The sequence below is a fragment of the Phyllopteryx taeniolatus genome, chromosome 10 (assembly GCF_024500385.1).
Source record: "Phyllopteryx taeniolatus isolate TA_2022b chromosome 10, UOR_Ptae_1.2, whole genome shotgun sequence".
NCBI lineage: Eukaryota > Metazoa > Chordata > Actinopteri > Syngnathiformes > Syngnathidae > Phyllopteryx > Phyllopteryx taeniolatus.
The window spans coordinates 27,762,672-27,785,330 of NC_084511.1; the positions used below are offsets into that span (position 1 = coordinate 27,762,672).

General features: G+C 43.0%; 2 protein-coding genes across 6 annotated transcripts in view; one reads left to right on the forward strand and one right to left on the reverse strand.

Moving 5' to 3' along the window:
• LOC133484669 (polycomb group RING finger protein 3) lies at nucleotides 1–21,079 on the forward strand. 4 transcript variants are annotated; one of them, XM_061787602.1, is made up of 11 exons: nucleotides 1–143; nucleotides 6,722–6,853; nucleotides 9,482–9,592; nucleotides 10,539–10,656; nucleotides 11,228–11,324; nucleotides 11,801–11,856; nucleotides 11,958–12,065; nucleotides 16,229–16,317; nucleotides 16,429–16,566; nucleotides 17,670–17,750; nucleotides 17,862–21,079. In XM_061787602.1, exons 3-11 carry the CDS (start codon nucleotides 9,578–9,580, stop codon nucleotides 17,907–17,909), a joined length of 750 nt encoding a protein of 249 aa, XP_061643586.1. In that variant the 5' UTR covers nucleotides 1–143; nucleotides 6,722–6,853; nucleotides 9,482–9,577; the 3' UTR covers nucleotides 17,910–21,079. The 4 variants fall into 4 exon arrangements, with proteins under 4 accessions (XP_061643586.1, XP_061643588.1, XP_061643590.1 ...); XM_061787606.1 differs by lacking the exon at nucleotides 1–143 and adding an exon at nucleotides 368–625; XM_061787604.1 differs by lacking the exon at nucleotides 6,722–6,853.
• LOC133484670 (uncharacterized) overlaps nucleotides 21,070–22,659 on the reverse strand; it is a 15,892-nt gene continuing 14,302 nt past the window's right edge. The window contains exons 3-5 of one of the 2 annotated variants that reach the window (XM_061787607.1): nucleotides 22,256–22,353; nucleotides 21,365–21,445; nucleotides 21,070–21,257 (exon numbers count right to left, since the gene is read on the reverse strand). In XM_061787607.1, coding sequence (XP_061643591.1) covers nucleotides 21,070–21,257; nucleotides 21,365–21,445; nucleotides 22,256–22,353 — 367 coding nt within the window. The remainder of the gene's footprint in view (nucleotides 21,258–21,364; nucleotides 21,446–22,255; nucleotides 22,354–22,659) is intronic. The other variant, XM_061787608.1, reaches the window with a different exon arrangement.

Here is a 22,659-nt window from a genome sequence, read left to right on the forward strand (position 1 = left end):
CGCATGCGCGGCGCCGCTCCGGGAGCGCTGTGCTTCGGCCTGTTCCGCGGCCGCTCGGTCATTTTCGCCTCTTTGTTGTACCGCGAGTGGATTTAACTCGGATCCGACCCACTATCCAGCCGACTCCGGCGCTTCTCGAACAGGTCAGTCGGCGCTCGGGGACCCGTCGTCACCGCCACCGGCCCCCCCTGCCCCTCCTTCCCCCTACCCCGGCCTCGGTGGCCGGTTTCGGGTGCCGGTTTGTACCCCCCCCCCCTCGTCCCCCTTCCTCCTCCGCCTCCTCCTGGTTCCTAGCATGGCTTTGCGCTGGCTGCTACCAGGCATGCTATCCATACGTGTTGTCTGTGTACGTACGTGTGAGACAATTTGTGTGTTTGTGTCTATTGTTGGATGTATGGTGGCGCCAGGCCCCTCAGTTGCACGCCGGCTTTGAAGCGAGGAGGAGGGGGGAAGGCAGGCACGCAGGCACGCAGGCTCGGAGCTCGACCGGGATGCACGCGGTGCTCCTCCCCGGGGCTCGGGCTCGTCTGGCCGGCGTGTCTCGTCTTGTTCTGTCGCTCTTCTGCGGTGCACCTCCCGCCTGTAGGCCCGTCACTGAAGTTGCTGTGTGGAGCCTCTACATGAGGTTTGGATTAAACGTGATGGGGTGGGGGTGGGTGTTTAGTTCTTTGCACCCCCCACCTGCACCTTTTCATTTTTTAGTCGTTTTTGTGCTTTTTTTCACGGATGTGCTGCTGTTGTGCTGACAGTGTGACATTGTGCGTGTGGGGGGGGGGGGGGGGGGGGGGGTAGTGGTGCAGTTTATATATTTTTATTATTATTTATTTTTTTTAGTGGTGTTGCTGTCGTCGGTTTTGAAGGCTTTGTGATGCTAGCCGTGCTAACTTGGGCAAAAGGGTCGCAAAAAAAGTTGTGGGGTCTTCATTTAGCCGCCACGTTTGGTTATAATTGAGCACTAGTGTTACAAAACAAACCTTTTTTTTTTATAGGGAAATCACCTTACAGAAGCCGTTTTTGCTGACTATTACATTGAGTCGTCTTTCAAGTGTTAAAATAAATTAATAGCTGTAATGGGTCCGTTATGCTTGTTTTCAGTTTTGGAAGGTGTGTCACCAAAGAAAAGGTTGTTGTTGTTGTTGATTTGCTGTTAGCTTTGTTTTTAGCATAAATTTTTTTTTCCCACCTTGAGTGACTTATCAATCTTGACCATTTGTAACTCATTCAATGGCAGTTGATTTCAAAGTTTCCCAAAGCCGTTTTAGAGCTTTTGGGCTCATCTTTGAAGACCCGCCCAGTGCTGTGCTCATATAAGCACCAAACCTAAAGGAAAGGGTTGACACTCTTCTTTCATCCCAAAGAAGTGTCACTGTAGCATTTTCCTTTCTGTAGTAATTAGCAGCAGAACACCCATTTCTGTCCCAAAAGCAGAGAAAACTCTTTTTGTGAAAAGAAACATGTCAAGCAGAACAGTGACTTTGAAGCTAATATTCATTGCTTTTGCGACACCTGAAACTATAAAAGAACAAAACCAAGACGGAGAAAGGGGCTTTTGAAGGCAAAACAATCATTTATCTGCAGATATACAACTATAAAACATGCTGACGTGCCACACGGCTCGAGTTGAACGTCGGTAGCTTTTCAACATGGCGTTCGTCATTCATTCTGTGAACTGCGTCATCTTTTGTCACCACTTGCTATTGTTACATGTTCAGTTTATACCATACATGTAGATGCTCCATCCAAGGGCGAGGTGCAAATTTGCCCAACTTCCAGCGTGTTGGCATTTCTCTACCTCGTCAATCGAGATTCATCCCATAGTCTGTATCTTCTACCCAAAATCTGTGCTGATCGCAAATCCGACGGGATGCAACGGCGCCATCGAAAGGTAGCTGTTATTCATGACATCGGTTTACAGACCTGAATTTCACAGACAAGCTGGGCGAGACCCTCTTCTACACCTACCCATTGAAAAACGGACTTGACGAGTATATACATTGTTTAAACGGCAGTAAACGGTTGGATTCCAGTTGACGAATATAAACTTCCACAGCAATGAGTGAATTTCATACGAGGGAAAAAAGAAGTTTAGCATTGTAATAAGGCAGTTTAGCACGATTTTGGTGCTAACTTGTGCCGACGCGTAAGATTTATTATGTCTGTCGCCCAAAAAGCCAAAGAAAAAGTTAAATCATCATTCATTCAAGAGGCATATTTTGCTGTTAGCGTTGTTTTTAGCGTTAACTTTGACTTAGTCCACTCACTTTACGTAACCTTTGGTGCAAGTGACCGACAAAAGACATCCATAGTTAATCCAAGATGTTTTGTGTGAATTCAGAAGCTCTTTTTGCTCTTAGTGTTGTTTTTAGCATTAGCCTTCCATCAGTCCACACACTATATGTACATTCTAGAAAGCATTTCGCCAAAGAAAACAAATCAAGAAGTGGATGTTTGTGCACTTGTAAGGCCAAAGCTAAAAACAACGTTAACAGCAAAATACGCCCCTTGGGTTAACTGTGTTTGTTTGTTTGTTTGTTTTTTGGGGGGTAATACACATTCTAAATATTACAAGAAGTGAAAAGTACTTAACCTCCGTAATAAATCAGTTTCGTATTTGGTTTACGCCATGCAACCGCTGTAATTTTAAAAGGTGTTTCGCCCCCCCCCAAAAAAAGAGAAAAAAACAATAGTGGTTAATACAAGAGGCATATTTTGCCGTTAGCATTGTTTTTAGCATTAGCTTTGATCTGTTTTGACCGTCGGCCACAGTTACCATAAACAACTGTTCTCGTTTTAACATTCTTAATTGTCATACAATTGTGCAATGACGTTATCACAGTAGTAAGGCAGCTTGGCTCAATTTTGGTGTTAACAAAATGATTACGTGCAACATCCAAACATTGTTTGTCCAAGACATTTTGTGCGACCGCAGAGGCATATTTTGTTAGCATTGTTTTTAGCATTTGCCTTGCCATACCATCAGTGCCATTGTCTTCTTGATTTGTTTTGATAGTGGGCAAACTTTAATTTAACCGACTAAGATTCTTAACTGCCATACAAGTGTAAAAAAAAAAAAAAAAAAGTTGTTTTTAGCTTCAGACTTCAGTGAGTCGCCTCATTTTATTTAACTTTTAGAATGCGTGTCACCCAAAAAAAAAAAAGCCAAACATAGTTACATTGCTGCAATTATTTTGGGGTTTTAGCGTTAGCCTTCTGTGAGTCCGCTCACGTCGCATAACTTTTAGAACGTGTCGCCAAAAAAAGCCAAACATAGTGAATCAATTGATGAGACTTTGAGGGTATTTTTGTTGTTGGGGTTGTTTTTAGTACGAGCCTTGTGTCAGCTCGCTCACTCTGCCTAACTTTTACAATGTGTGTTGCCAAAGGAAAAGCCAAAAATGCTGAATCCACTGTCTGAATCGCGGTCTTATGAGGCGATGATGACAGTTGTTTTGTGTGACCTTTGGGGCTTTTTTGTTGTCTTTTTTGTTGTTGGCATTAGACTTTCTTGAGTCCTGTCCACTTAATGTAACTTTTGCACTGTGTGTCGAAGCAAAAGCCATTAATAGTTAATCCAAGAGGCATATTTTGCTATTAGCCTTGTTTTTAGCATTATCCTTTTGAGTTGGCGAATATTGCCCTCTTCTTGATTTGTTTTGAAAGTCGGCATTTTATAGTTAATCACTGTAAAATGTGAAAAAAATCCAAATGCTGTCGCAAAACAATTCAAACATTGTTATTCCATAGCTACATCTGCATTGAGGTCTCGTGTTGTGATGATTAAAGATGTCGTTGTTAGCATTAGCCTCGGCGCATGTCATTTAAACTTGTCGTAAAAGTGTAAAAAGAAATTAGTCATTATCCCATGTCGGTGGTTTTTGTGTTAAAGGCACAAGCAGATAAATTCCGGTTCGCCAAGCTTTTCTGATTTTCTGTTTCTGATTTGCCAATTTTGCGGAAACGTCTTAGTAAAAGGGTCTACGAAATGGGGGGACAAGTCGACCTGATCATTTTTTCCAACTTCCGAGGTGTTGTCAGAGCTGGAAGTGTCGCAAGATACCGACTTGGAATGGGGGGTTGAAGTCAATGAATTTCCCTGCACATGCTGATAAGTCTGGCTCTTGAATAAAAGCCAGTTTTGCCAAAAGTGTGTGAAAGGGGCAAGTGTTAACGAATTGTGGTTCGCTCGCCCCCCATAGTGTTGGCAATGAAACTAAAACCCCTTTCATACTGCCCATCAAAGCCAGCCTTTTCATCTGTCGCTGCCATGTGTGAATGAGATGATCAGAGATGTAGGCTGCGTGAAAGTAGTGGAGTAGTGGAAAACCGGGATCCGGGTGCGACCTTTAACACGCCATTTTATCTCTTTGGGAGACACTTAAATATCCTGCTTTGGTGGGTTGTGTGTGAAAGCCACAGTCTGATGACTCCTGACTTGACCACTATTTTGTTACAACTGTCACGCTATTCATCAATGGAGGCATTTTCCTTTTTCTCATCTCTGTGAAAGGTACCGACCACAGTCACAGAATAGGCGGTTGGATCCTCCTTCGGGGGTAGTATTAGAGGGGTGAAAAGGTGTAATTCAAATCCGGGACCCGGCTGCAAAGTTGTACACATAGTTTTACCTGTTTGCGGAACGCTTCATCATCTGTGGGCATTGTCTTGCGTGTGTTCTGTGTAGAAGGTACGGACACGGAATGGGAGGTTGAAGTTGACCCGCAAATTTCCCATCTTTTGCGGTAGTATCAGAGGTGGGACGGCATCCGGGATAAACACCTGACACTTCTCCCGTCCTGTGGTATCAATTGTGGCGCACAAAAACAGTCCCGTGTGAAAGGCACGTGCGAATAAATGACAAATCTTCTGTTATGTCTTGGAATGTTGTGTAAACTTTGTGTGAAAGGGGCTAAAGTCTCTTTTTTTGCAGCAGATCTAAGAGCAGACAAGGCAGTGACAATTGCGACAACGGGGAGAAGAAGTGAGTGTGGGGTTTTAAACTTCACACCCCTGTCCTGGCTTTTCGGTCACCTTTCATACAGCCGCCGTCCTGCCTATAATACTAAAATTGTTTCATTTGCAGATTGACTTGACCGCACCCCCATTCTGTGTCCCGTGTTCCATGTACCGTTCACACGATACTACCTCCAAAGTGGGGAAATTGGTCGTCCTATCTCGAGCCCCTCGTTCTGTGTCGGTACCTTACACACGGGACAGCGCTGCAGGAAAAGGCCAGCTTGGATAGGCAGTGTGAAAGGGTCTCAAGTCTCTGTTTGCTGAAGGTCCCCGTCTGCCCTCGGACCATCACAATTGTTTTGACCTCTTCAACCCCACCTGACACCCCTTTGCCGCATTCACGGGTGTCACTAGCCCGGAGGTCAGCAGGTTAACAGCCTGTCAAGACGAGGGGCGCTTTGACTCCAGCCGTTTAGCGGCGCAACAGGTGGAAGTTGACAGCTAGTCGCTGTACAGCCAAGAAATGGATTGATTTCAATATTGACTTTGTGTGAGCAAGTAGTAGTAGTAGTTTTAAGGTCAAAACTACCACTTTTCCTGGACAAATATTTTCACTTTTGAAATATTTGTGTAGTTTTTAAGGAAACATTATGCATGCTTCATGTAGCCTTTTTGTGAGCAAATAGTATTTTAATGACACAATATTCCATTTAGATGGGAAACCACTATTTTGCTGGCTAAATAAAGCACTGCTGAGTGTGACAATACTTACATCCATCCATTTTTCTGAGCCGCCTATCCCAGCTGTCATCGGGCAGGAGGCGGGGTACACCCTGAACTGGTTGCCAGCCAATCGCAGGGCACATACAAACAAACAACCATACGCGCTCACATTGACACTTACGGGCAATAATGTAAGTCTTCAATGAACCTAGCATGCATGTTTTTGGGATGTGGGAGGAAAGCGGAGTGCCCGGAGAAAAGCCACCCAGGCACGGGGAGAACATGCAAACTTCACACAGGCGGGGCCGGGGATTGAACCCCGGTCCACAGAACCGTGAGGCAAACGCTCTAACCGGTCGGCCGCCGTGACAATACATAGTGTGAAAAATATTTGAGCAGTGTTTTTTTTCAAGCAAAACCACGTTTTCATGTCTAATGTAGCCTTTTTTTGGTGAGCAAATGGTGTTTTAATAGCGAAATATCACATTTAAAATGGCAAAGTCGCTTGTTTAAGCAAAAACCTGTGTTTGTGAACAAATACCTCCTTCCCCATTGAAATGAATGCAAATGCCATTAATCTGTTCTAGGCTCCCCAAAAACCCAACAAAAATGCTTGTCATTTATTTTAATGTCATGTTTTTTTAATAGGAAAAATGGCCCTCTATAGTATTGTTGTTGATAAAAACATCTAGTAATAAATAAAATAAAATAAAATGTAGACAATTGTGCATCATGATTGATTTACAGCGGCTCCTTCTGGTGTGTGCGACTTGGCCACCCGGAGGCACTATAAAATTGTCAGGCAGAGAAAAATGAAGAAGAGTTCCACAACTTCTGTGACTCTGTGAGCTGCAGTAATTTTAGTAGTTTTATGCAGAAGATTAAGAATTCCGGTATATGCCTGTGAATATTGTTATATTGTCTGTCTACGTGTTACTACATTGTTTGTGTTAAATATCCATCCAGATGACCTATATATTTCACTAACAAGTTCCCTGTGTGTTTTTTATGTTTATGTTTTATTTGTATTACATTTTTTCTTAAGACGATGAAGCTGGCAATCATTTCCAATCATTGCCCTTGAATAGCCACTTTTTCATCGCCAAAATTGATGTGCCGCCATGTGTTGATGTGACATCGTCGACAGAACCGGAGACCAAATTCGCTGCAAAGGAAGGTACTATACTATAAAGTAGCACTATTTACTCAAATTTTATATATCATATCTGTCGGGCGGAATCCCCCTACCTCCAAAATAACAACTTTTTAGGGAAAAAAGACATCTCGTTTGAGTTTCCAAACACTGCTTTGTTCAAGTTGATATTATACCCTATATTGCTATCATATACAGTCCCCTCCACAATTCATTTCCTTTGTTTTTGTTGCATACTGAAGACATTTGGGTTCCAGATCAAAAGATGAATATGAGACAAAAGTTCAGAATTCTAGCTTTCATTTCATGGTATTTACATGTCGATGTGCTGAACAACTCAGGACAGAGCACCTTTTGTTTGAAGCCACCCACTTAGCAAGTGAGCAAAAGTATTGCAACAGAAATGATTAAATGAACTTAAAGTGAATAACATTGAATATTCGGTGGCGTAACCCTGACTTCCAATAACTGCATCAAGCCTGCGACCCATTGACTTCACCTGACTGTTGCATTCTTCATTCGAAATACTTTTATAGGCCTTTACTGCAGCCTCTTTCAGTTCTTGTTTGTTTCTTGGGGTTTCTCCCTTCAGTGTCTTCTTCAGGAAGTAAAATGCATGCTCTATGGGGTTAAGGTCCGGTGATTGACTTGGCCAGTCTAAGACCTTACACTCCCCCCCCCCCCCGATGAAGTCCTGTTTTGGGTCATTGTCTTGTCGCACGATGACGCTTCTCCCGATTAGTTTGGATGCATTTTTCTTTAAACTGGCAGACAAAATGGTTTTGTGGACTTCATAATTCATTCGGCTGCTACCATCATAAGTAACATCATCAATGAAGACTAGTTAGCCCGTTCCAGAAGCTTGCACATGCCATGACTTTACCTCCACCATGCTTCACAGATGAGCTTGTGTGTTTTGGATCATAAGCAGATCCTTTCTTTCTCCATACTTTGGCCTTTCCATCACTTTGGTAGAGGTTAATCTTCAATCGTCTCATCAGTCCACAAAACTTTGTTCTAAAACATTTGTGGCTCATCTCTGTACTTCTTTGAAAAATCCAATCTGGCCTTCCAATTCCTTTTGCTGATGAATGGTTTGCATCTTGTGGTATGGGGTCTGTGTTTCTTCTCTCAAAGTCTTCTTCGAACAGTGGATTGTGATACCTTGACCCTGCCCTGTGGCGGTTGGCAAACCATTTTGTTTGGAAACTTAAAGAAAAAGGCATCCAAACTAATCAGGAGACGCTTCAAGGAACCGCTCGAGTGGCAAAATAGGGTTTTGAGGTAAAACACATTATTTTCATGCCTTACCTGGCCGTTTTGTGAGCGAAGCTCTTTTAGTGGAAAAAAACACCCATTAGCATTTAATCAATTCTCATTAGAAATATAAATTGAAACCCGGCAACAGAGCACAATGTGAACTCCTCCTCAGTCTGTCTTAGTGCTTTATCCACTCAGTTGCTATCATGCGCTGTCAGCATACCCACTGTTAGCATGTTCATATTTAGTAGTTCTCATTATGAATGGACATAAAGACATCAATTCCTAATCATTCAACTTGCCTTTTGTACTCCGGTTCCTATCATGATATGTGTTAGCATACCTACTGTTAGCATGGTAGCGTTCAGATTTTTTTTGTGGGGGGGTGCTGTTTAGAACTGTCGCCAGTCGTCACACGATCAATCTTGTATTGCTATATTAATATGACACAATTTTTCAAAAAAAGGAAGTTTTTGTTTTTTGTGTTTTTGTTTTCCCCTTATATTTTGTTCCCCCCCCTGCGCATTTCCACGTCCCAAACACAGTTGTGGTAGTAAACTAAATGCAGCACATTTTACCATCCTGCTGTAAGGCCTCGCCATTTTTCAAAGGATTTGCCATCCATGCTAACAAACAGCACATGCTCTTCTGCAGGGGAAACGTTTTACTGCGTGAGTCATGCATTTTGGTCCGAGTGGCTCCGTTGGGAAGCTTTTAGCATAAGTGCTATTGTGGAGCTAGCAGACAAGAGTTATTAGGACTTCAATTAAGATCCACGTTCTCATTTCAAACTGAGAAAAACATTGACCGTATCAGTCGCTAATAAACAAAAATGGAAGAACAAGGCTCTCCCTTATTTTAGGCACTAAGGAGATTTATTCAAGACAAGAAAACAGGGAATTACTTTGTTAGCATGCATTCCAACTTTTAGCATGTTGGCCTTCAGAAGGAATTAAGATGAGACTGTGTGTGTGTGTGTGTGTGTGCGTGTGTTTCTGAAGCCAAGCCAAAGCTTCCTCACAAGAAGAAGAAGCTTTCCTCCTCCACCCGCCTGTGGCCTCGCATACAGCAGGCTTTCTTCAGTGTGTGTTTGTGCGTGTCTCCAGCTGGTCGCCAAACTACAGCGAAGCCAAACACTCCAATTGCCACAGGCGGACCAACAGGCGCTCTTTGTCACACCCAAGTGATGTTTGTGTGTGTGTGTGTGTGTGTGTGTAGTTTTGGCAGAGTGGGGATACAAAAGCTCTTGTTTCACATTACACTTTTTGTCAAACACGCTAGTTGTTGTGTTGATTTCCATTTTGCAAAGGCCTTGCTGAATAAGCCAGATGAAATGACTTCAAATAATATTGCGTATGTCCCCCCCCCCCGTCCCCCCCCCCCCTTGCTCAGGCTCAGATGAGAGGCCGTCCATGATGTGGAGCTAACGCCACCGGCTGCTAAACCAGCAGGAAGAGACGTGGACGCGGCGACATCCACAGCCCACGCATGGCGGTATTAGGGGTGAGAAGGACTATATAGGCACATTTATGCGTTGACTAGTCAACTGCATGGTCTATTCTCCTAACTTGTTCACAGAGCACACATTAATAACTAAGGTTGGGTTACGTATCGTTTCTTTCCGGCCTGATACTGGTGCCAAACCAGGAGCTACATGCCCACCGATACACCTACCTACTTTCCTAACTTCCTAGTTACCTATGTACCCATCTACTGTACCTTCCAGCTTGACATACCCAGCTAGCTGTCTGCTGAACTACCTAGCGACCTGTCTATGTACTTACCTAGCTATGTGCCTACCCATGCTTGGCTACCTCCCTATGCACATACCTACCCACCCAGGTACCCACCAAAATACCTACCTAGCTACATACCTAGCTATTAGCTAACTATTTACCTACCTACCCAACTAGCTAGCCACATATATACCTAGCCACCTAACTACCTACCTTGCAACCTCCCTACCAGAGGTGGGTCGTAACGACCAATATTTACTCCGTCAAATTTACTCGTTACTTTTGGAATAAATTCTACTTGTTAGAGTAGTTGCAATGCAGCATACGTTTTGCTTTTGAGTAATTTTAGAATAAGAACAAACGCTTCTCTTATTCCGTTACACTTAAGTTAGATTTACAGGTTTTTATTATTGGTTGTGTAGTCTATTTTGGTTTGTGAGGCCCGCTGCACACTGCGCGATGCGGGCGAACCCGATTGGACCAGACTATCGCATAAAAATGACAGTTGCAGCGGCTGGCTTTGCCTTATCTATGTCGTGTTCTGTTAAGACAGGTTTGGCATCATGTTTCCCCTCCTCTCGTTTTCCACAAGATGGCAGTATTACTGCATTGTTAGCATGCAGAGAGTGACTGGACTTTGTCGCCGTGACAATAACGGGCATCTCACCTCATCTCATCTCATGTTATCTTATCCTGTCTTGTCCCCGCCGCAGAACCCCGACATGCTGACGAGGAAGATCAAACTCTGTCATATTAACGCCCACATCACGTGTCGACTGTGCGAAGGTTACCTGATTGACGCCACCACCGTCACAGAGTGCTTGCACACGTGTACGTACACACACGCCCGCATGCACACACACTCACGTGTAAATCCTTCTCGCGCCCACTAGAGAGAGTCCTCCTACTTCACACGGCCTCCCCAAGCATCCCGGTGGAGTCGTTCCAAAAGAGACATTCAGGTCACGTCGGCCCACTGCAGCTGTCTGACTGCAATAAAGCTCTCGTGAAACGGAGCGTTTCTCTCGTAGCAGACGGGTCAAGTGTAGAAAGGTTCGACGGAGGAGGAGCGCTAAATTATCACCGTGCCGTTCACCAAGCTTGCGAAGGGGAGGAGTTAGTTTGTTAATGTAATGATGTAGCCCCAGGTGTACATGGTCCCTCACCTGGTTAGTGCAGAAAAAAACAATGAAATAGTAGTGATACCTTAGTATTGCTAGTATTAGTTGAAGCAGACTGTTTAATCTTGTGGTTTAGATGATCAGACTACATTTTATGACTATTTATGCAAAAATGTAAGAAATTCCGAAGGGTTCACATGCTTTTTCCTCACGCTCTTTATGTTTGTGTGCGTATGTATGTATGTATGTGTGTGTGTGTGTGTGTGTGTGTGTGGGTGCAGTCTGTCGAAGCTGCCTTGTGAAGTATCTGGAAGAGAACAACACGTGTCCCACATGCAGGATTGTTATTCATCAGAGCCATCCACTGCAGTACATCGGGTGAGAGACGCACACATCAAACATTTTACATAGTAAAGGAAAATGCTCACAAAAAAAAAACACAGTCTATTTGAAAATATTGGAATATAAAAAAAAAAATCCCCATAAGAATTCATCTGTGGAGGGAACTGAAATATGCCGTCTGGAACAGTCTGCTCCTGAAGAGCGGGCGGCCAAAATACCTGCTGAGAGATGCACGAGCCCCATTGAAAGTTACAAAAATCGCCTCAAAAGGTTGTGCAACAAAATATTCAAGAGTACCGTCATTTTTGTCCAGGTCTGTTTCATGAGCTTGCTTTTAAAATAATTCAGTTAAAAGCATAATTCCAAAGCAGGGTCTGATTTTGTGTCACATTCAAGTAATTTCTGTGACCACTGTGGGTTTTTCTTTGGTTAACAGAGGGTCACCAACAATTTTGTCCACGTTTGTCTGTGTATTCTATTGCTATGAACACAATACGTCTTCTTCTTGGCAGCCATGACAGAACAATGCAAGACATTGTGTACAAGTTGGTACCCGGACTTCAAGAGGGTACGTTTGGTATTTTTTTGAAATGGAAAAAAACCCAACATTTATATACCGTTAAATATAAATATAGATTATGACCGTGTTTCCTCCTTTTTGTCCTCCAGCGGAGATAAAGAAGCAGCGGGACTTCTACCAGAAGTTGGGCATGGACGTGCCCGGCGACATTAAAGGGGACCTCTGCAACATGAAGACTCATCTGGACCAGCACAATGGTACAGTCCAACGACATCATCCTCATCGACTTTGTACCCATGAATTTAGCTCGCTTGCCCCCCTCCCACGCCCCTCGAATGTTTTGGAAATCATCCCCTGATGCTAGTTTCAATTAGCAACATGAAATGTAATAGCAATGTCTATCCCGAGTTGAGCCACAAAAAAATCTCAAGAAGCCATGCCTACAAAGGCACATCAAGTCAGCCATTTTGGTTCAAAGTGGACATTTTAGGCTCATTTTGCCCATTTGCGCAAATTCAGCCCCCGAAGCCAGTTTAAGTGAACATCATGAAACTTAATTGCATTGTCTCACATGAGTTGACCCAGAAAAAAAGTGTCAAAAAGCCGTGTCCGAAAATAATTTTGGTTTGAAGCGAGCATTTTTGTCCTTTTGGCGGTCTTTCCTGTGGTCCTTCAAAGACGAATTCTTCCTAGAGATTTCCTCCAATTGCTGCTAACGTTGAACCTCATGTACTAGACCGATGGGCGACCTTAAATTACAAGGCATTTTGGTTTCCGTCCTTGCATGTGAGCGCAGCCTGGCGACGAAGGTGAATGACTTTCACTAATGCATGCTAAGTCATTCTAAATATGTGTCACGATACACTGCGACACACTGCAGATGTTGACACAATAGCGCACAGCAATATCATTGGAAGCACTTGAATTTTGAGATTATTATTTTGTATTTTTGTATTTTTTTTTTTTAGCCAATCCCAAGGAGCGGCGGCTTTGCTTCCTTTGAGGGCGGTCACGCCAATCGCACGCACACTTAATCCCTCGCTCCGATTCCGCTAATTCAAGCGCGTGGAGAAGAGAGGGGCGGCAATCTCTCGCAGCGTCGCACAAACACACACAGTCGCAAATATTTGTTTTCGTTTCGTTTTTTTACGACGTGTAACCTGCCGCCTCCCAGTTGCGATGCTAATCTACTGCTCAATCCCTGCATATTCACACAGTGAGAAGAACACTTACGTAAGAACACTCAAAACCTTCTGGAAATCCCTCTTGGATATTAAATTGCTTTTATTTTTCTATTCCAGGATCCATAGAAATATGCTTTCAACTAAGCTTTTCATGAAAACACACTGCAACCCCATTTTTGTCTGACCCTTTTAACACTACAAATCCGAATCTACTGTTGGGTTTGCAATAGCGGCAGCGTAATAGCAGCACCAGTTAGTAAAACCAAATGAAGGTAGCCTGAATTTCTCTCTCTTAATAAATCTGTCAGTTCTTTTTTTCAGCCGCTTTGCTGTAGGCCTTCGACGCCTAAGTAAGGGCGATCGGCTCTCCTTTTCGCCACTCTGCTAGAGGTTGTTGGCGCTTGTTTTATTCAACCAAAAGCAAAGGCAACTGGCCCTTGTTGTTGTGAAACTGGCATTTCATTAAAACAAAGTCAATGGTGGCCAGCTCGTTTTTGTCACGTCAGGAGAAGTTTGTAAAAACAAAGGTCGGTCGGTCCTTGTTTTCGTCACTTCACGGGAGGTCACTGATGCTCGGTTCTTAAAACAAAGTTCTGGCAGTGTGTTCCCGTTTTCACTGCTTTGCTAGAGGTTGTTGACCCTCTGTTCAGTAAGCTTTGTTGGTTCTTGTTTTCGTAGTATGTAGTAGTATGTGATCCTTTTTTTTTTCGTTGTGATTCGAATACGAAAATTCAGATTCGGCATTCTTTTTTTCCCCGGCAGACCCGAAGGCCACCCATTCGTGCATAGCCATACCATAGTGCTTGGCTCTCATTCTCACTTCTTTGCCCGAGTTCGTCGAGACATAACAAAACATAACCAAATAAGGGCGGAATGTCATTGAGTTTCTGTTTCGGAGTGTTTTGTCACATAGCAGAAGAGGTTTTCCCGTTTTACAAGGCTTCCTTTCTTTGTCTTCAGTCACAATGTCTCTTGCGGGAGAAACGATGCTCCTCATTAGCTCGTATTTGAGGACGCCCCGGCAAAGGGAACCGGTCGCTAAAGCAAAGATCACGCCGGGCTAACTGCGGGCGACAGCCCAGCAGTGCAGTGCAGCGCTGCACTTAATTAAAGACCCCCACCGCCACGCTCCTACCCACTGCCACCAGAAGCCCTCAGCAGTAGAACAGAAACTTCCTCTGGGCTTCCACAAGAGCAGCTGTTGAAAAAGAATCTAATTCAACTATTGCTCACTGAGCAGCACTGCACAAGTCCTCCGAGAGTCGCTCTGTTGAAGCTGGAAAAGAGAAGGCTCGTCGCATGAACGGCAGAGGGAGGTTCCTCATGAACAAGTCGACTTTGAACACTGCCGGCTCTTTCTATTTATGTCGGTTATCAACATTCGGTTCGTTAAAGGGCCCATGCTATCAATTTCTTTACTTATTATTTTTTTTTAAAATTATTTTGTATGTCCTTTTATCGGGTTTGCAAGATAATTGGGGTTGGAAAAGCCCCAAATGTCCTTTCTCAACCTATTTTCTGCTTGGCAGGTGAAAGGGACGGATTCCTCATTATTATGCGACAATTAAATGAGCCTTGCTCTGATTGGCTTGCTCGTCTTCCCCAATTGAAAGATGGAAAACATCTTGGCTCTGATTAGCACATATCACGGTGTCTGCTAGCGTCTCAATAGCAGCTTGGAGCGGCCAAGCGTTCATGGTAATATCGAAGATTTTGATGGGCGGGTTATTTATACACACTGAATGCGTATTTGCTTCATTTGCGGCACATCAATACGCTCCTCCCGCCTCGGTCCTCTGCAGCGGGTCGTTGACACGCGTGCCAAGTCACCCTGGCCTGGTCCTTTGAATCCCCCCCCCCCCCCCAGTTCTACTCCCCATTCCAGCCACTCGGCCCCCGCCGCAACCCTCGCCGAGTGGCCACGGCGGCCAGCGCGACCTTTGCACACTAACAGGGAACGTGAGCTGAAAGGAGGCGATGGTGAAAAATAAAAGGGAGGGGGATAGTTTGAGGTTTTGCTTGTCGTCCGTCTTTTGCTAGAGCAATAATGCTAATGTTACTTTACAGGCATCTTCAAGGTTCCCTTTCAGTGGGAGTCGCCCATTAATTGAACCTTTCACATCATTTCCATGCTATGTAAGCATGGCCGCAGACCAAAGCGATCGATCCTTAAAGTGGGGCAGAGCGACTCTGAAGTCGTATGGAGATGATTTCACCGCTGCAATGACAACAAGAGCGAGATCCTCTTGATCCGCAATCAAGCAGGTTGACTGTGGAGATTGTTGCCGTGGAGACTTCACAAACACACACACACCGCAATTCTCTCTAGGATCGGTTTTCCCAAATGGAAAATGGCTCCTAGATTGGTAAATGCCATCCCAGCTACTCACACAGACGCACACTGCTATTCCTTCCACTGAATTAAGAATGAACAGAGCAAATGTCTTTGTTTTCGAGGTCGTGGTAAAGCAGTACGCCTTAATTACATCGGAGAAGTGCGTCTCATATCCACACATTCTAAATGTCTCTCTTGTGAGCCTCTGCTGTGTTGTCAGAGTCTGTTTATTGTATACACTTAAAGTGATGCAGGTCTGAAAACCTATACAAACACATTTCCCAATGGATACTCTTAATATATTTGTTTTTGTAGAGCCTACAGCACATCTACAAAACTGCTAGATTTGTTTTCCTGTTTTTGAGCATGGCTTCTAGAGACTTTTTTTGTGGGTCTGCTCTTGGTAGACGGATTTATCGAACTTCCTGTTGCTCAGTAAAACTGGCTTTGGGGGTGAATTTTCGAATTTGGGTCAATGGCCAAATTGACCATAAACAAGCTGCTTTTAATCAAAATGGCTGACTTCCTGTGTCTTTTTAGGCATGGCTTGTCAAAACCTTTCCGTGAGTCTCCTCTCCTCATGATGGACACTTAGCGGTATACAAAATTGAAAACATTTAAACTGGCTTCCGGGGCTGAATTTTCTAATTCGCGTGTATCGCTAAAATGCCTTAAATTGGCTGTTTTGAACCAAAATGGCTCCTGGAGACTTTTTGGGGGGTCTTCTCACGATAGCCACGCCTAGCAAATTTCATGTTTCCAAGTAAAACTGGCAGCAGGGGCAGAAGTTTTTAAGAATTAAGACTGTAAGACAATAAGACATAAGTTTATTTACCAGGCCAGAAACGGCCGCAAAAAAAAAATCCTAATGATTGCTTTGATTTTATTTGCGTCAACACAGGAGAAACCAAGTCCGAGGACACGACCAATAAGGAAGCAGGAGAGGAGAAAGCAGAAGAGGACAACGACTATCACCGTAGCGATGAGCAGGTACGGACTTTGCGGATCATTTCTATGGCTCAAATTATTATCGTGAATACCTAGCGAGGGGGCGATGGCACGACAGTCCTTGTGACCTTTGACCCCGGCGTGCCCTGACAGGTGAGCATCTGCCTGGAGTGCAACAGCAGCAAACTGCGAGGCCTCAAGCGCAAGTGGATCCGATGCTCTGCGCAGGCCACCGTCCTCCACCTCAAGAAGTTCATCGCCAAAAAGCTCAACCTGACCTCCTTTAACGAGGTAAAGCCAAGGACAAAGGGGCCGTTATTATTGTTGTTCTGATGATTATGATTGCGACCCAAGAGTACATGTCACAATTTGTTGCTGTGCTGGAATTTTGCAGTATGCATCATAGTGAGAACTATTTTGAGCGGTCCAAATCATTGATTCAATTATTATGATTAGCCTTTCGTGTGCAATGAGTTCAATTGATAAAGTAATTCATACTTATTACCTGTAAATGTGAAGCGTCATTTGAAATTAAAAAGTTAATAGAAATAGAAAAATGAGAAATAAATGTCTAATATTAATTTCAAAATCATTTGAATTAAAGTATTAAATGAGTAGAAATACAGGGATAAAAACCATCATAGATAAAAAATTCAAGTTATTATACTAAATTCATTCATCTAAAATAAAAAAATAGTGCACATTAAAATCAAAAACAATTTCTAATTAGAATCCAAAACATTTATAATTCAAGTTAAATTATTAAATTAGTGAAACTGAAAGGAAAAACTCAAAGATCATAAAATAAAGTATTTCTTTGTAAGTTAAAATAATAAATTAGTTGAAATATTAAAATAATACAAACCACAATTAACAAAGATTTGTATGAATATTGAACTAAAAATATGTAATTTAAATTACTTGACATTTTAACCCTGTTAAAAATAATTTTCAAAAAAGAAACGAAGATAATCTAAAAAAAAAAAAAAAAAAAAGCATTATTTTTGCAAAAGTAGATTTGTTCATAGTTTTTGTATTGAGTCTTATGAGAATATGCACATTTTGGTAAAAATATAGCTATTATTACAAAATTGGAAGATTTTCATTGGACAGTGATCTCAATTAATAAGAGGTTTTGCTCAAACGTCTCGTTCGACCCGAACGTTGCCTCTCGGAAGATTAAGACGACTTCTTTTTAAGCCTCCGCTATGTTTCTTTTTTCCTTCTTCCCTCCGCGCTTTGTGGAGAGCCAGCGGGAGGCGCTGTGGTGATTGGCAGGCCGAGAGACTCACATTTGTTCACCAAGAGACCATAAAAAAGTCCTCATCTCTCTCTCTTTGATACGTTATTTAAAGAAAAATAATGTTTATATTTTTGTTTTTCTTCCCACACAGTTGGACATTTTATGCAATGAGGAAATCCTGGGCAAGGACCACACTTTGAAATTTGTTGTCGTGACGAGATGGAGATTTAAGGTAATCCTTTTTTTACGGGATGGAAAAATGCTGATGCTTGTTTGTTTGTTGTATGTTTTGATTCATTTCAAAAGGGAAGCGCAGGCTAACTGTGTTTTGATTTGCTTCCAGAAATCGCCCCTCCTGCTCCATTACAGACCCAAGATGGATCTGCTGTAGCTCAAACGGACACACCATTTCTTGTTTTATTTTTGTTTTTCTTTAGAATTTTGTATTTTCTCGTCGTCGATCCTGTCCCGCGGGGTGTGCTGTTTTTAACCAACGTATGCAAAGACGATCAACCAGCAGCAGCGAGTAAACGTCACAACAACAAAACCACACTCAACACAAAAAGCCAGCAACTCGGGGAGGTACCACAACACTGGCGTTGTTTCCTTTTTTTTTTTATTTGAATTTTTTATTCCATTTTTTTTTTTTTTTTTCCATTTTTGCGCGCTACATCCGAGATATGTGAAAAAGAAGAAAGGAAAAGACAAAAAAAAGAAATGGAGATAAAGCATATATTTATACTTTTGTACAGTTTTAAGAAGAGACACAACCATAAAAAGACACTACACTGGTGCTCTGTTTACATGCAAATGAGATGTCGGGGGCGGGCGGGGGTCACGTGACCATCTTTCGGCCAATCGCAGCGGAGGATGAAATGTTTTATATGGTTTTGTTATTAGGGACGAAGATTTTCTATGCGTGTCCATCTTAAGCTGGCTATGGAGTTAAAACGTCTCTGAATGTGTCTTTTTCGCCCAGGCCCCGCCCCTTTTCCCATCTAATTTGCTATTGATGATTGTCCATTGTGAATAGGCTTTGTGTAGTAATTTATGTTCTATATAATGTACATACAATGTGCTTCTAGGAAGCGAGCGGCAGAGAATAAGAGAGAGACTTTTAGACTGTTAAAAACAGAACGCGTCCAGAAGTGCTATCTATATCAAAAATATATCTTCTTTTTACATTTTTTAAAATGGTTTTGTTATTATTTGAACAAAGCAGATCTGCGGCGTAAAAGCTCCCGCCACCCGTCCTCTATCCCGTCCCGTCTCTTCTGAATGCCAGCAACAATTCTGGATCATTAAAATGCCCCCCCCCCCCCCCCAAACGAAATGTTCAACAAAATGTTTGTTTGAAAGGGAAAATTGATGCATCAGCGCTGTTTTTATTTCATGTATCCATCTCTAATTTTCAACACAAAGCCCAGCAAAGGGGAATGTAAAATGCCAGATCAAAAGCTGTAACATAAGATTCCGGCATTAGCCGCCGCTTATCTTTTGACACAGAGAACAGCAAGGGTGATAAATGCCAGATCAAGAGCTGTAACAGTAGATTCAGGCATTTATGAATTTACCTTTTTGACACAGTGCCCATAAACGTAATCGCAGGTCTGACGTTCTTTCTCTACCTTTTGACACGGAGTCCAGGGAAGGGATAAATGCCGGATCAAGAGCATTTATTTGTAGGGTCTCTGTGTGAAAAGAGTGCACGGTTGACTTTGTTCAGCACTTTGACGCAGACACGCTGCAACGTTGCTGCGTCAAAACCCAGAATTGATCTGTATTCGTCTTTTGCCACAGAGCCCAGTAAAGGGGAGAAATGTTCTGACCGTCATGCGGCCATTTTGCAGCGTCTCTGCGTGAAATTGCCGAAGGGGTCCCGCCAATCAAATCTGCCGCAGATGTCCATTGAATTACATTTTCCACCCTCTCTTAACAGCCATGTTGAAATCAGACGGTGGCCAGGCTGTCCTGTTTCATCAAATAACTGCAAATTCTCCCTTTTTTAAAACGACACGTACCAAGAAGAAAACGCTCCGTTTGAACTTTTGCCGACAGATGTCGCGTGATGCTGTTTTTGTTTTGTTTGCATTTGGAAACCACGGTGATGTCTGGCGGGTCAGCCAAGAGACTGAGTTGGGTGTAGAAATGTCAAACAAGGTGCTCCAAGTCCATCAGTCTGAATTTTCTAGTGTTTTTTGTTGTTGTTGTTGTTTTTTGTTTTTCTTGAATTTTTCATGGCTGACAACACGACACGTGCTCATTGTTGTTGTTGAACGTTGGCGAAAACAACCGAGTGTTAATCTCAGTCCAGTCGTGACATTGGTGCTTTCTCTGGTGCTAACCCAAAACCCCTGTTGGACTGCATATTCCCTCCCCCCTCACAAAACATGGCTCCCTATTGGCTCGGTTCTTTGCTGCTTGATTGACAGGCTGTCTGCAGTCCTTTCATATGAAGACTGTGCAAAAATTGCAGCAACAGAAGATCCGGCATTTATCCATCTTTATCTTTTGACTCAAAACCCGACGAAGGGAACAAATGCCAGATTTTCTATTACTGCACCGATGCAGTGATTCTGCAGGGTCTCCGTGTGAAAGCAGAAGTTTTCACCTCAGACCTCTGTTAGGTTTTGAAGTGTTAATTTTGTAAGGTCACTGTGTGAAAGAGAGAGTTGCCATATCAGTGCCCAGCCAAGGGGATGAATGCCGGATCTTCTGTGTTCTGTGTCACTTTTCTCTGTCACACAGAGACCCTGCAAAATTGACGCATTGGAGCCATAACAGAAAATGGATAGGTTCCGGTCCCGATGCCACGATTTTGCAGGAGAGTTTGTGAAAGAGACCTTTTGTCACAGAGACGTGCAAAAGGGTTCATGTTCTCTGTCATGCAGACAGAATTGTGCAGCATCTCTGTGTAAAAGAAGGTTGTTGCATCAGAGCCTTAACAGAAGATCTGGCTTTTATACGGGCATTACTTTTTACCAAAGAACCCAGCAAAGGGGATCTCTGTGTGAAAAAAGCTGAAGGCCTGTCAATCAAGTAGCGCTGCGTAATAATCAGCTCTTTGGCTCATTTTCACTTAAACGTCCGTGAGCATTTTTGATACTTTTTTTTTTTTTTTTTGCATTCTGGATTCCTGATGTCCACGTCGGCGTGTATCACACACACAAACAACACGACGCGTGCGTTCTTTTTCAGGTTTGAAGAATGAAGGACAAATGTGCAATATGGCTTTTCATGTGTGTTTCCAGTCAGGTCCTCAGGTCACAAAATGCCTTCTCAGCGTTCACCTTTGTACCCCAGCCCCAAAAAAACAACAAAACAAAAAAAAAAACCACCACTCCATCCCCACTCTCCCCTCCGCCCTTTTGCCTACTTTTTGTATTATTTATTGCGGCTATGTAATGAAAGCGATTTCCTTGGCGAACCTTTTTGGAGGGGGTTGCGGTTCGAGAGCGGGTCCTGAATTTCTTATCTTCAAAAAAAAAACAAAAAAAAACCACAGAAGCTTTTGTCCAAACTTAACTGTGTATTTAATCAATAAATGCCTTTTAAAAGTTGCCGGCTGCTCTGCGCGCTGTCCTTTTGCTACCTGATGCGGTCAAGAGGTTCAGAACATCGGCTGCTGCCACGGGGAACAATGTGGACAAAAAAAGGATGATGATTCTTCTTCGTTGTCTTCTCCTCCTCCTCACAGAACCCAGCGAAGGAAGTGAATGCCAGAGATTTTGCTGGGTCTCTGTAAAATATATGAAATTCACTAGCAATAGTCCTTTTTTCATGCCGAGACCCTGCAAAATTGCAATAACATGAGTCGTAACCTGTCTGGTATTTTGCTGTTTTTACCTTTGTACGCAGAACACAGCAAAAGGGATGAATGCCAGCTCGTGTGATGTGGTAATTTTGCAGGGTCTCCATGTAAAAAAGCTGAAACGGACGAGAAATACTTTTTTACACAGAGACACTGCTAAGTTGCACCACCATGAGCGACATACCTGTTTGGCATTTAGCCATCTTTACCGTTTTACACAGAACCCAGCAAAAGGAATGAATGGCAGATTCATCTACTGATTTGATGATTTCTCAAAGTCTCTGTGTGAAAGAGCTGGAACAGACCAAGTCCTCTTTCACAAAGAGACCCAGCAAAATTGCAATGCTATTCTTTACAGTTTTACACAGAGCCCAGCAAAGGGGATGAATGTGGAAATTTTGCAGGGTCATGTGTCAAAACAGACTAGAAACAGTCCTTTCTCACAGAGACTCAGTAAAACACCAGCAGCATCAGAACCACAACCTGTCAACCACTTAACGGGACAGCACGCGAGTTTTCAAACTGCGAGTAGTATTTGAACGTAGCCTCATGCGTTGTTTTCATAACTCTTGTCTCTGTGCGGGATTAAAACTAGCGAGCGTCATTTGATTTATGCCGGTCATGGACTTGACGTTATTATTTCTTCTGACTGCGAACGTCCACAGCGTGACGCCTGGTAAGTCCACTTTCTTCACGAGTCTATCGATAGACTTCATTCCGACATACTGTTTGCTCCGTGTATGCTAAATAAGTCATTACATTACTAATTTTCAAAAGATGGTTGAAAACGAAACAGTTTACCTTTAATAGCATTTGTTTAACAAAAATAAAATGTCTTTTGTCTTTCAGTGATTCACTCGCGTAAGTATTTTTAGACTACGTCCTCGGAAATTCTAAACTTCCCAGAGTTTGTGATTGTTGTTTACGTTGATGGAGTTGAGATTTATCCTTATGACGGCAAGAGCAGGAAAGCGGAAGCCAAACAGGACTGGATGGAAGAAGCCCCAGCAGACGAATCATACTCCTGGAAGACACAGACAACGAATAGTCTTGGCAATGAGCGGATCTCCAAAGTCAACATTGAAATTGCTAAGAAGCGTTTCAACCAAACTGGAGGTTTGTTTATGTTGAACTTCTACTGTTAAAATACATTCAAACTCATTCACTGCCAGCCTTCCCAGTTAACATGGATATTTGACATCTAAAGCCGTCAATGGCAGTGAATGTGTTTTAATGTACTCAATGCACCATTTCTACTATGTGTGTGTGTTATTTTCTCAGGCGTTCACATTCACCAGGTGCTGGCCGGCTGTGAATGGGATGATGAGAC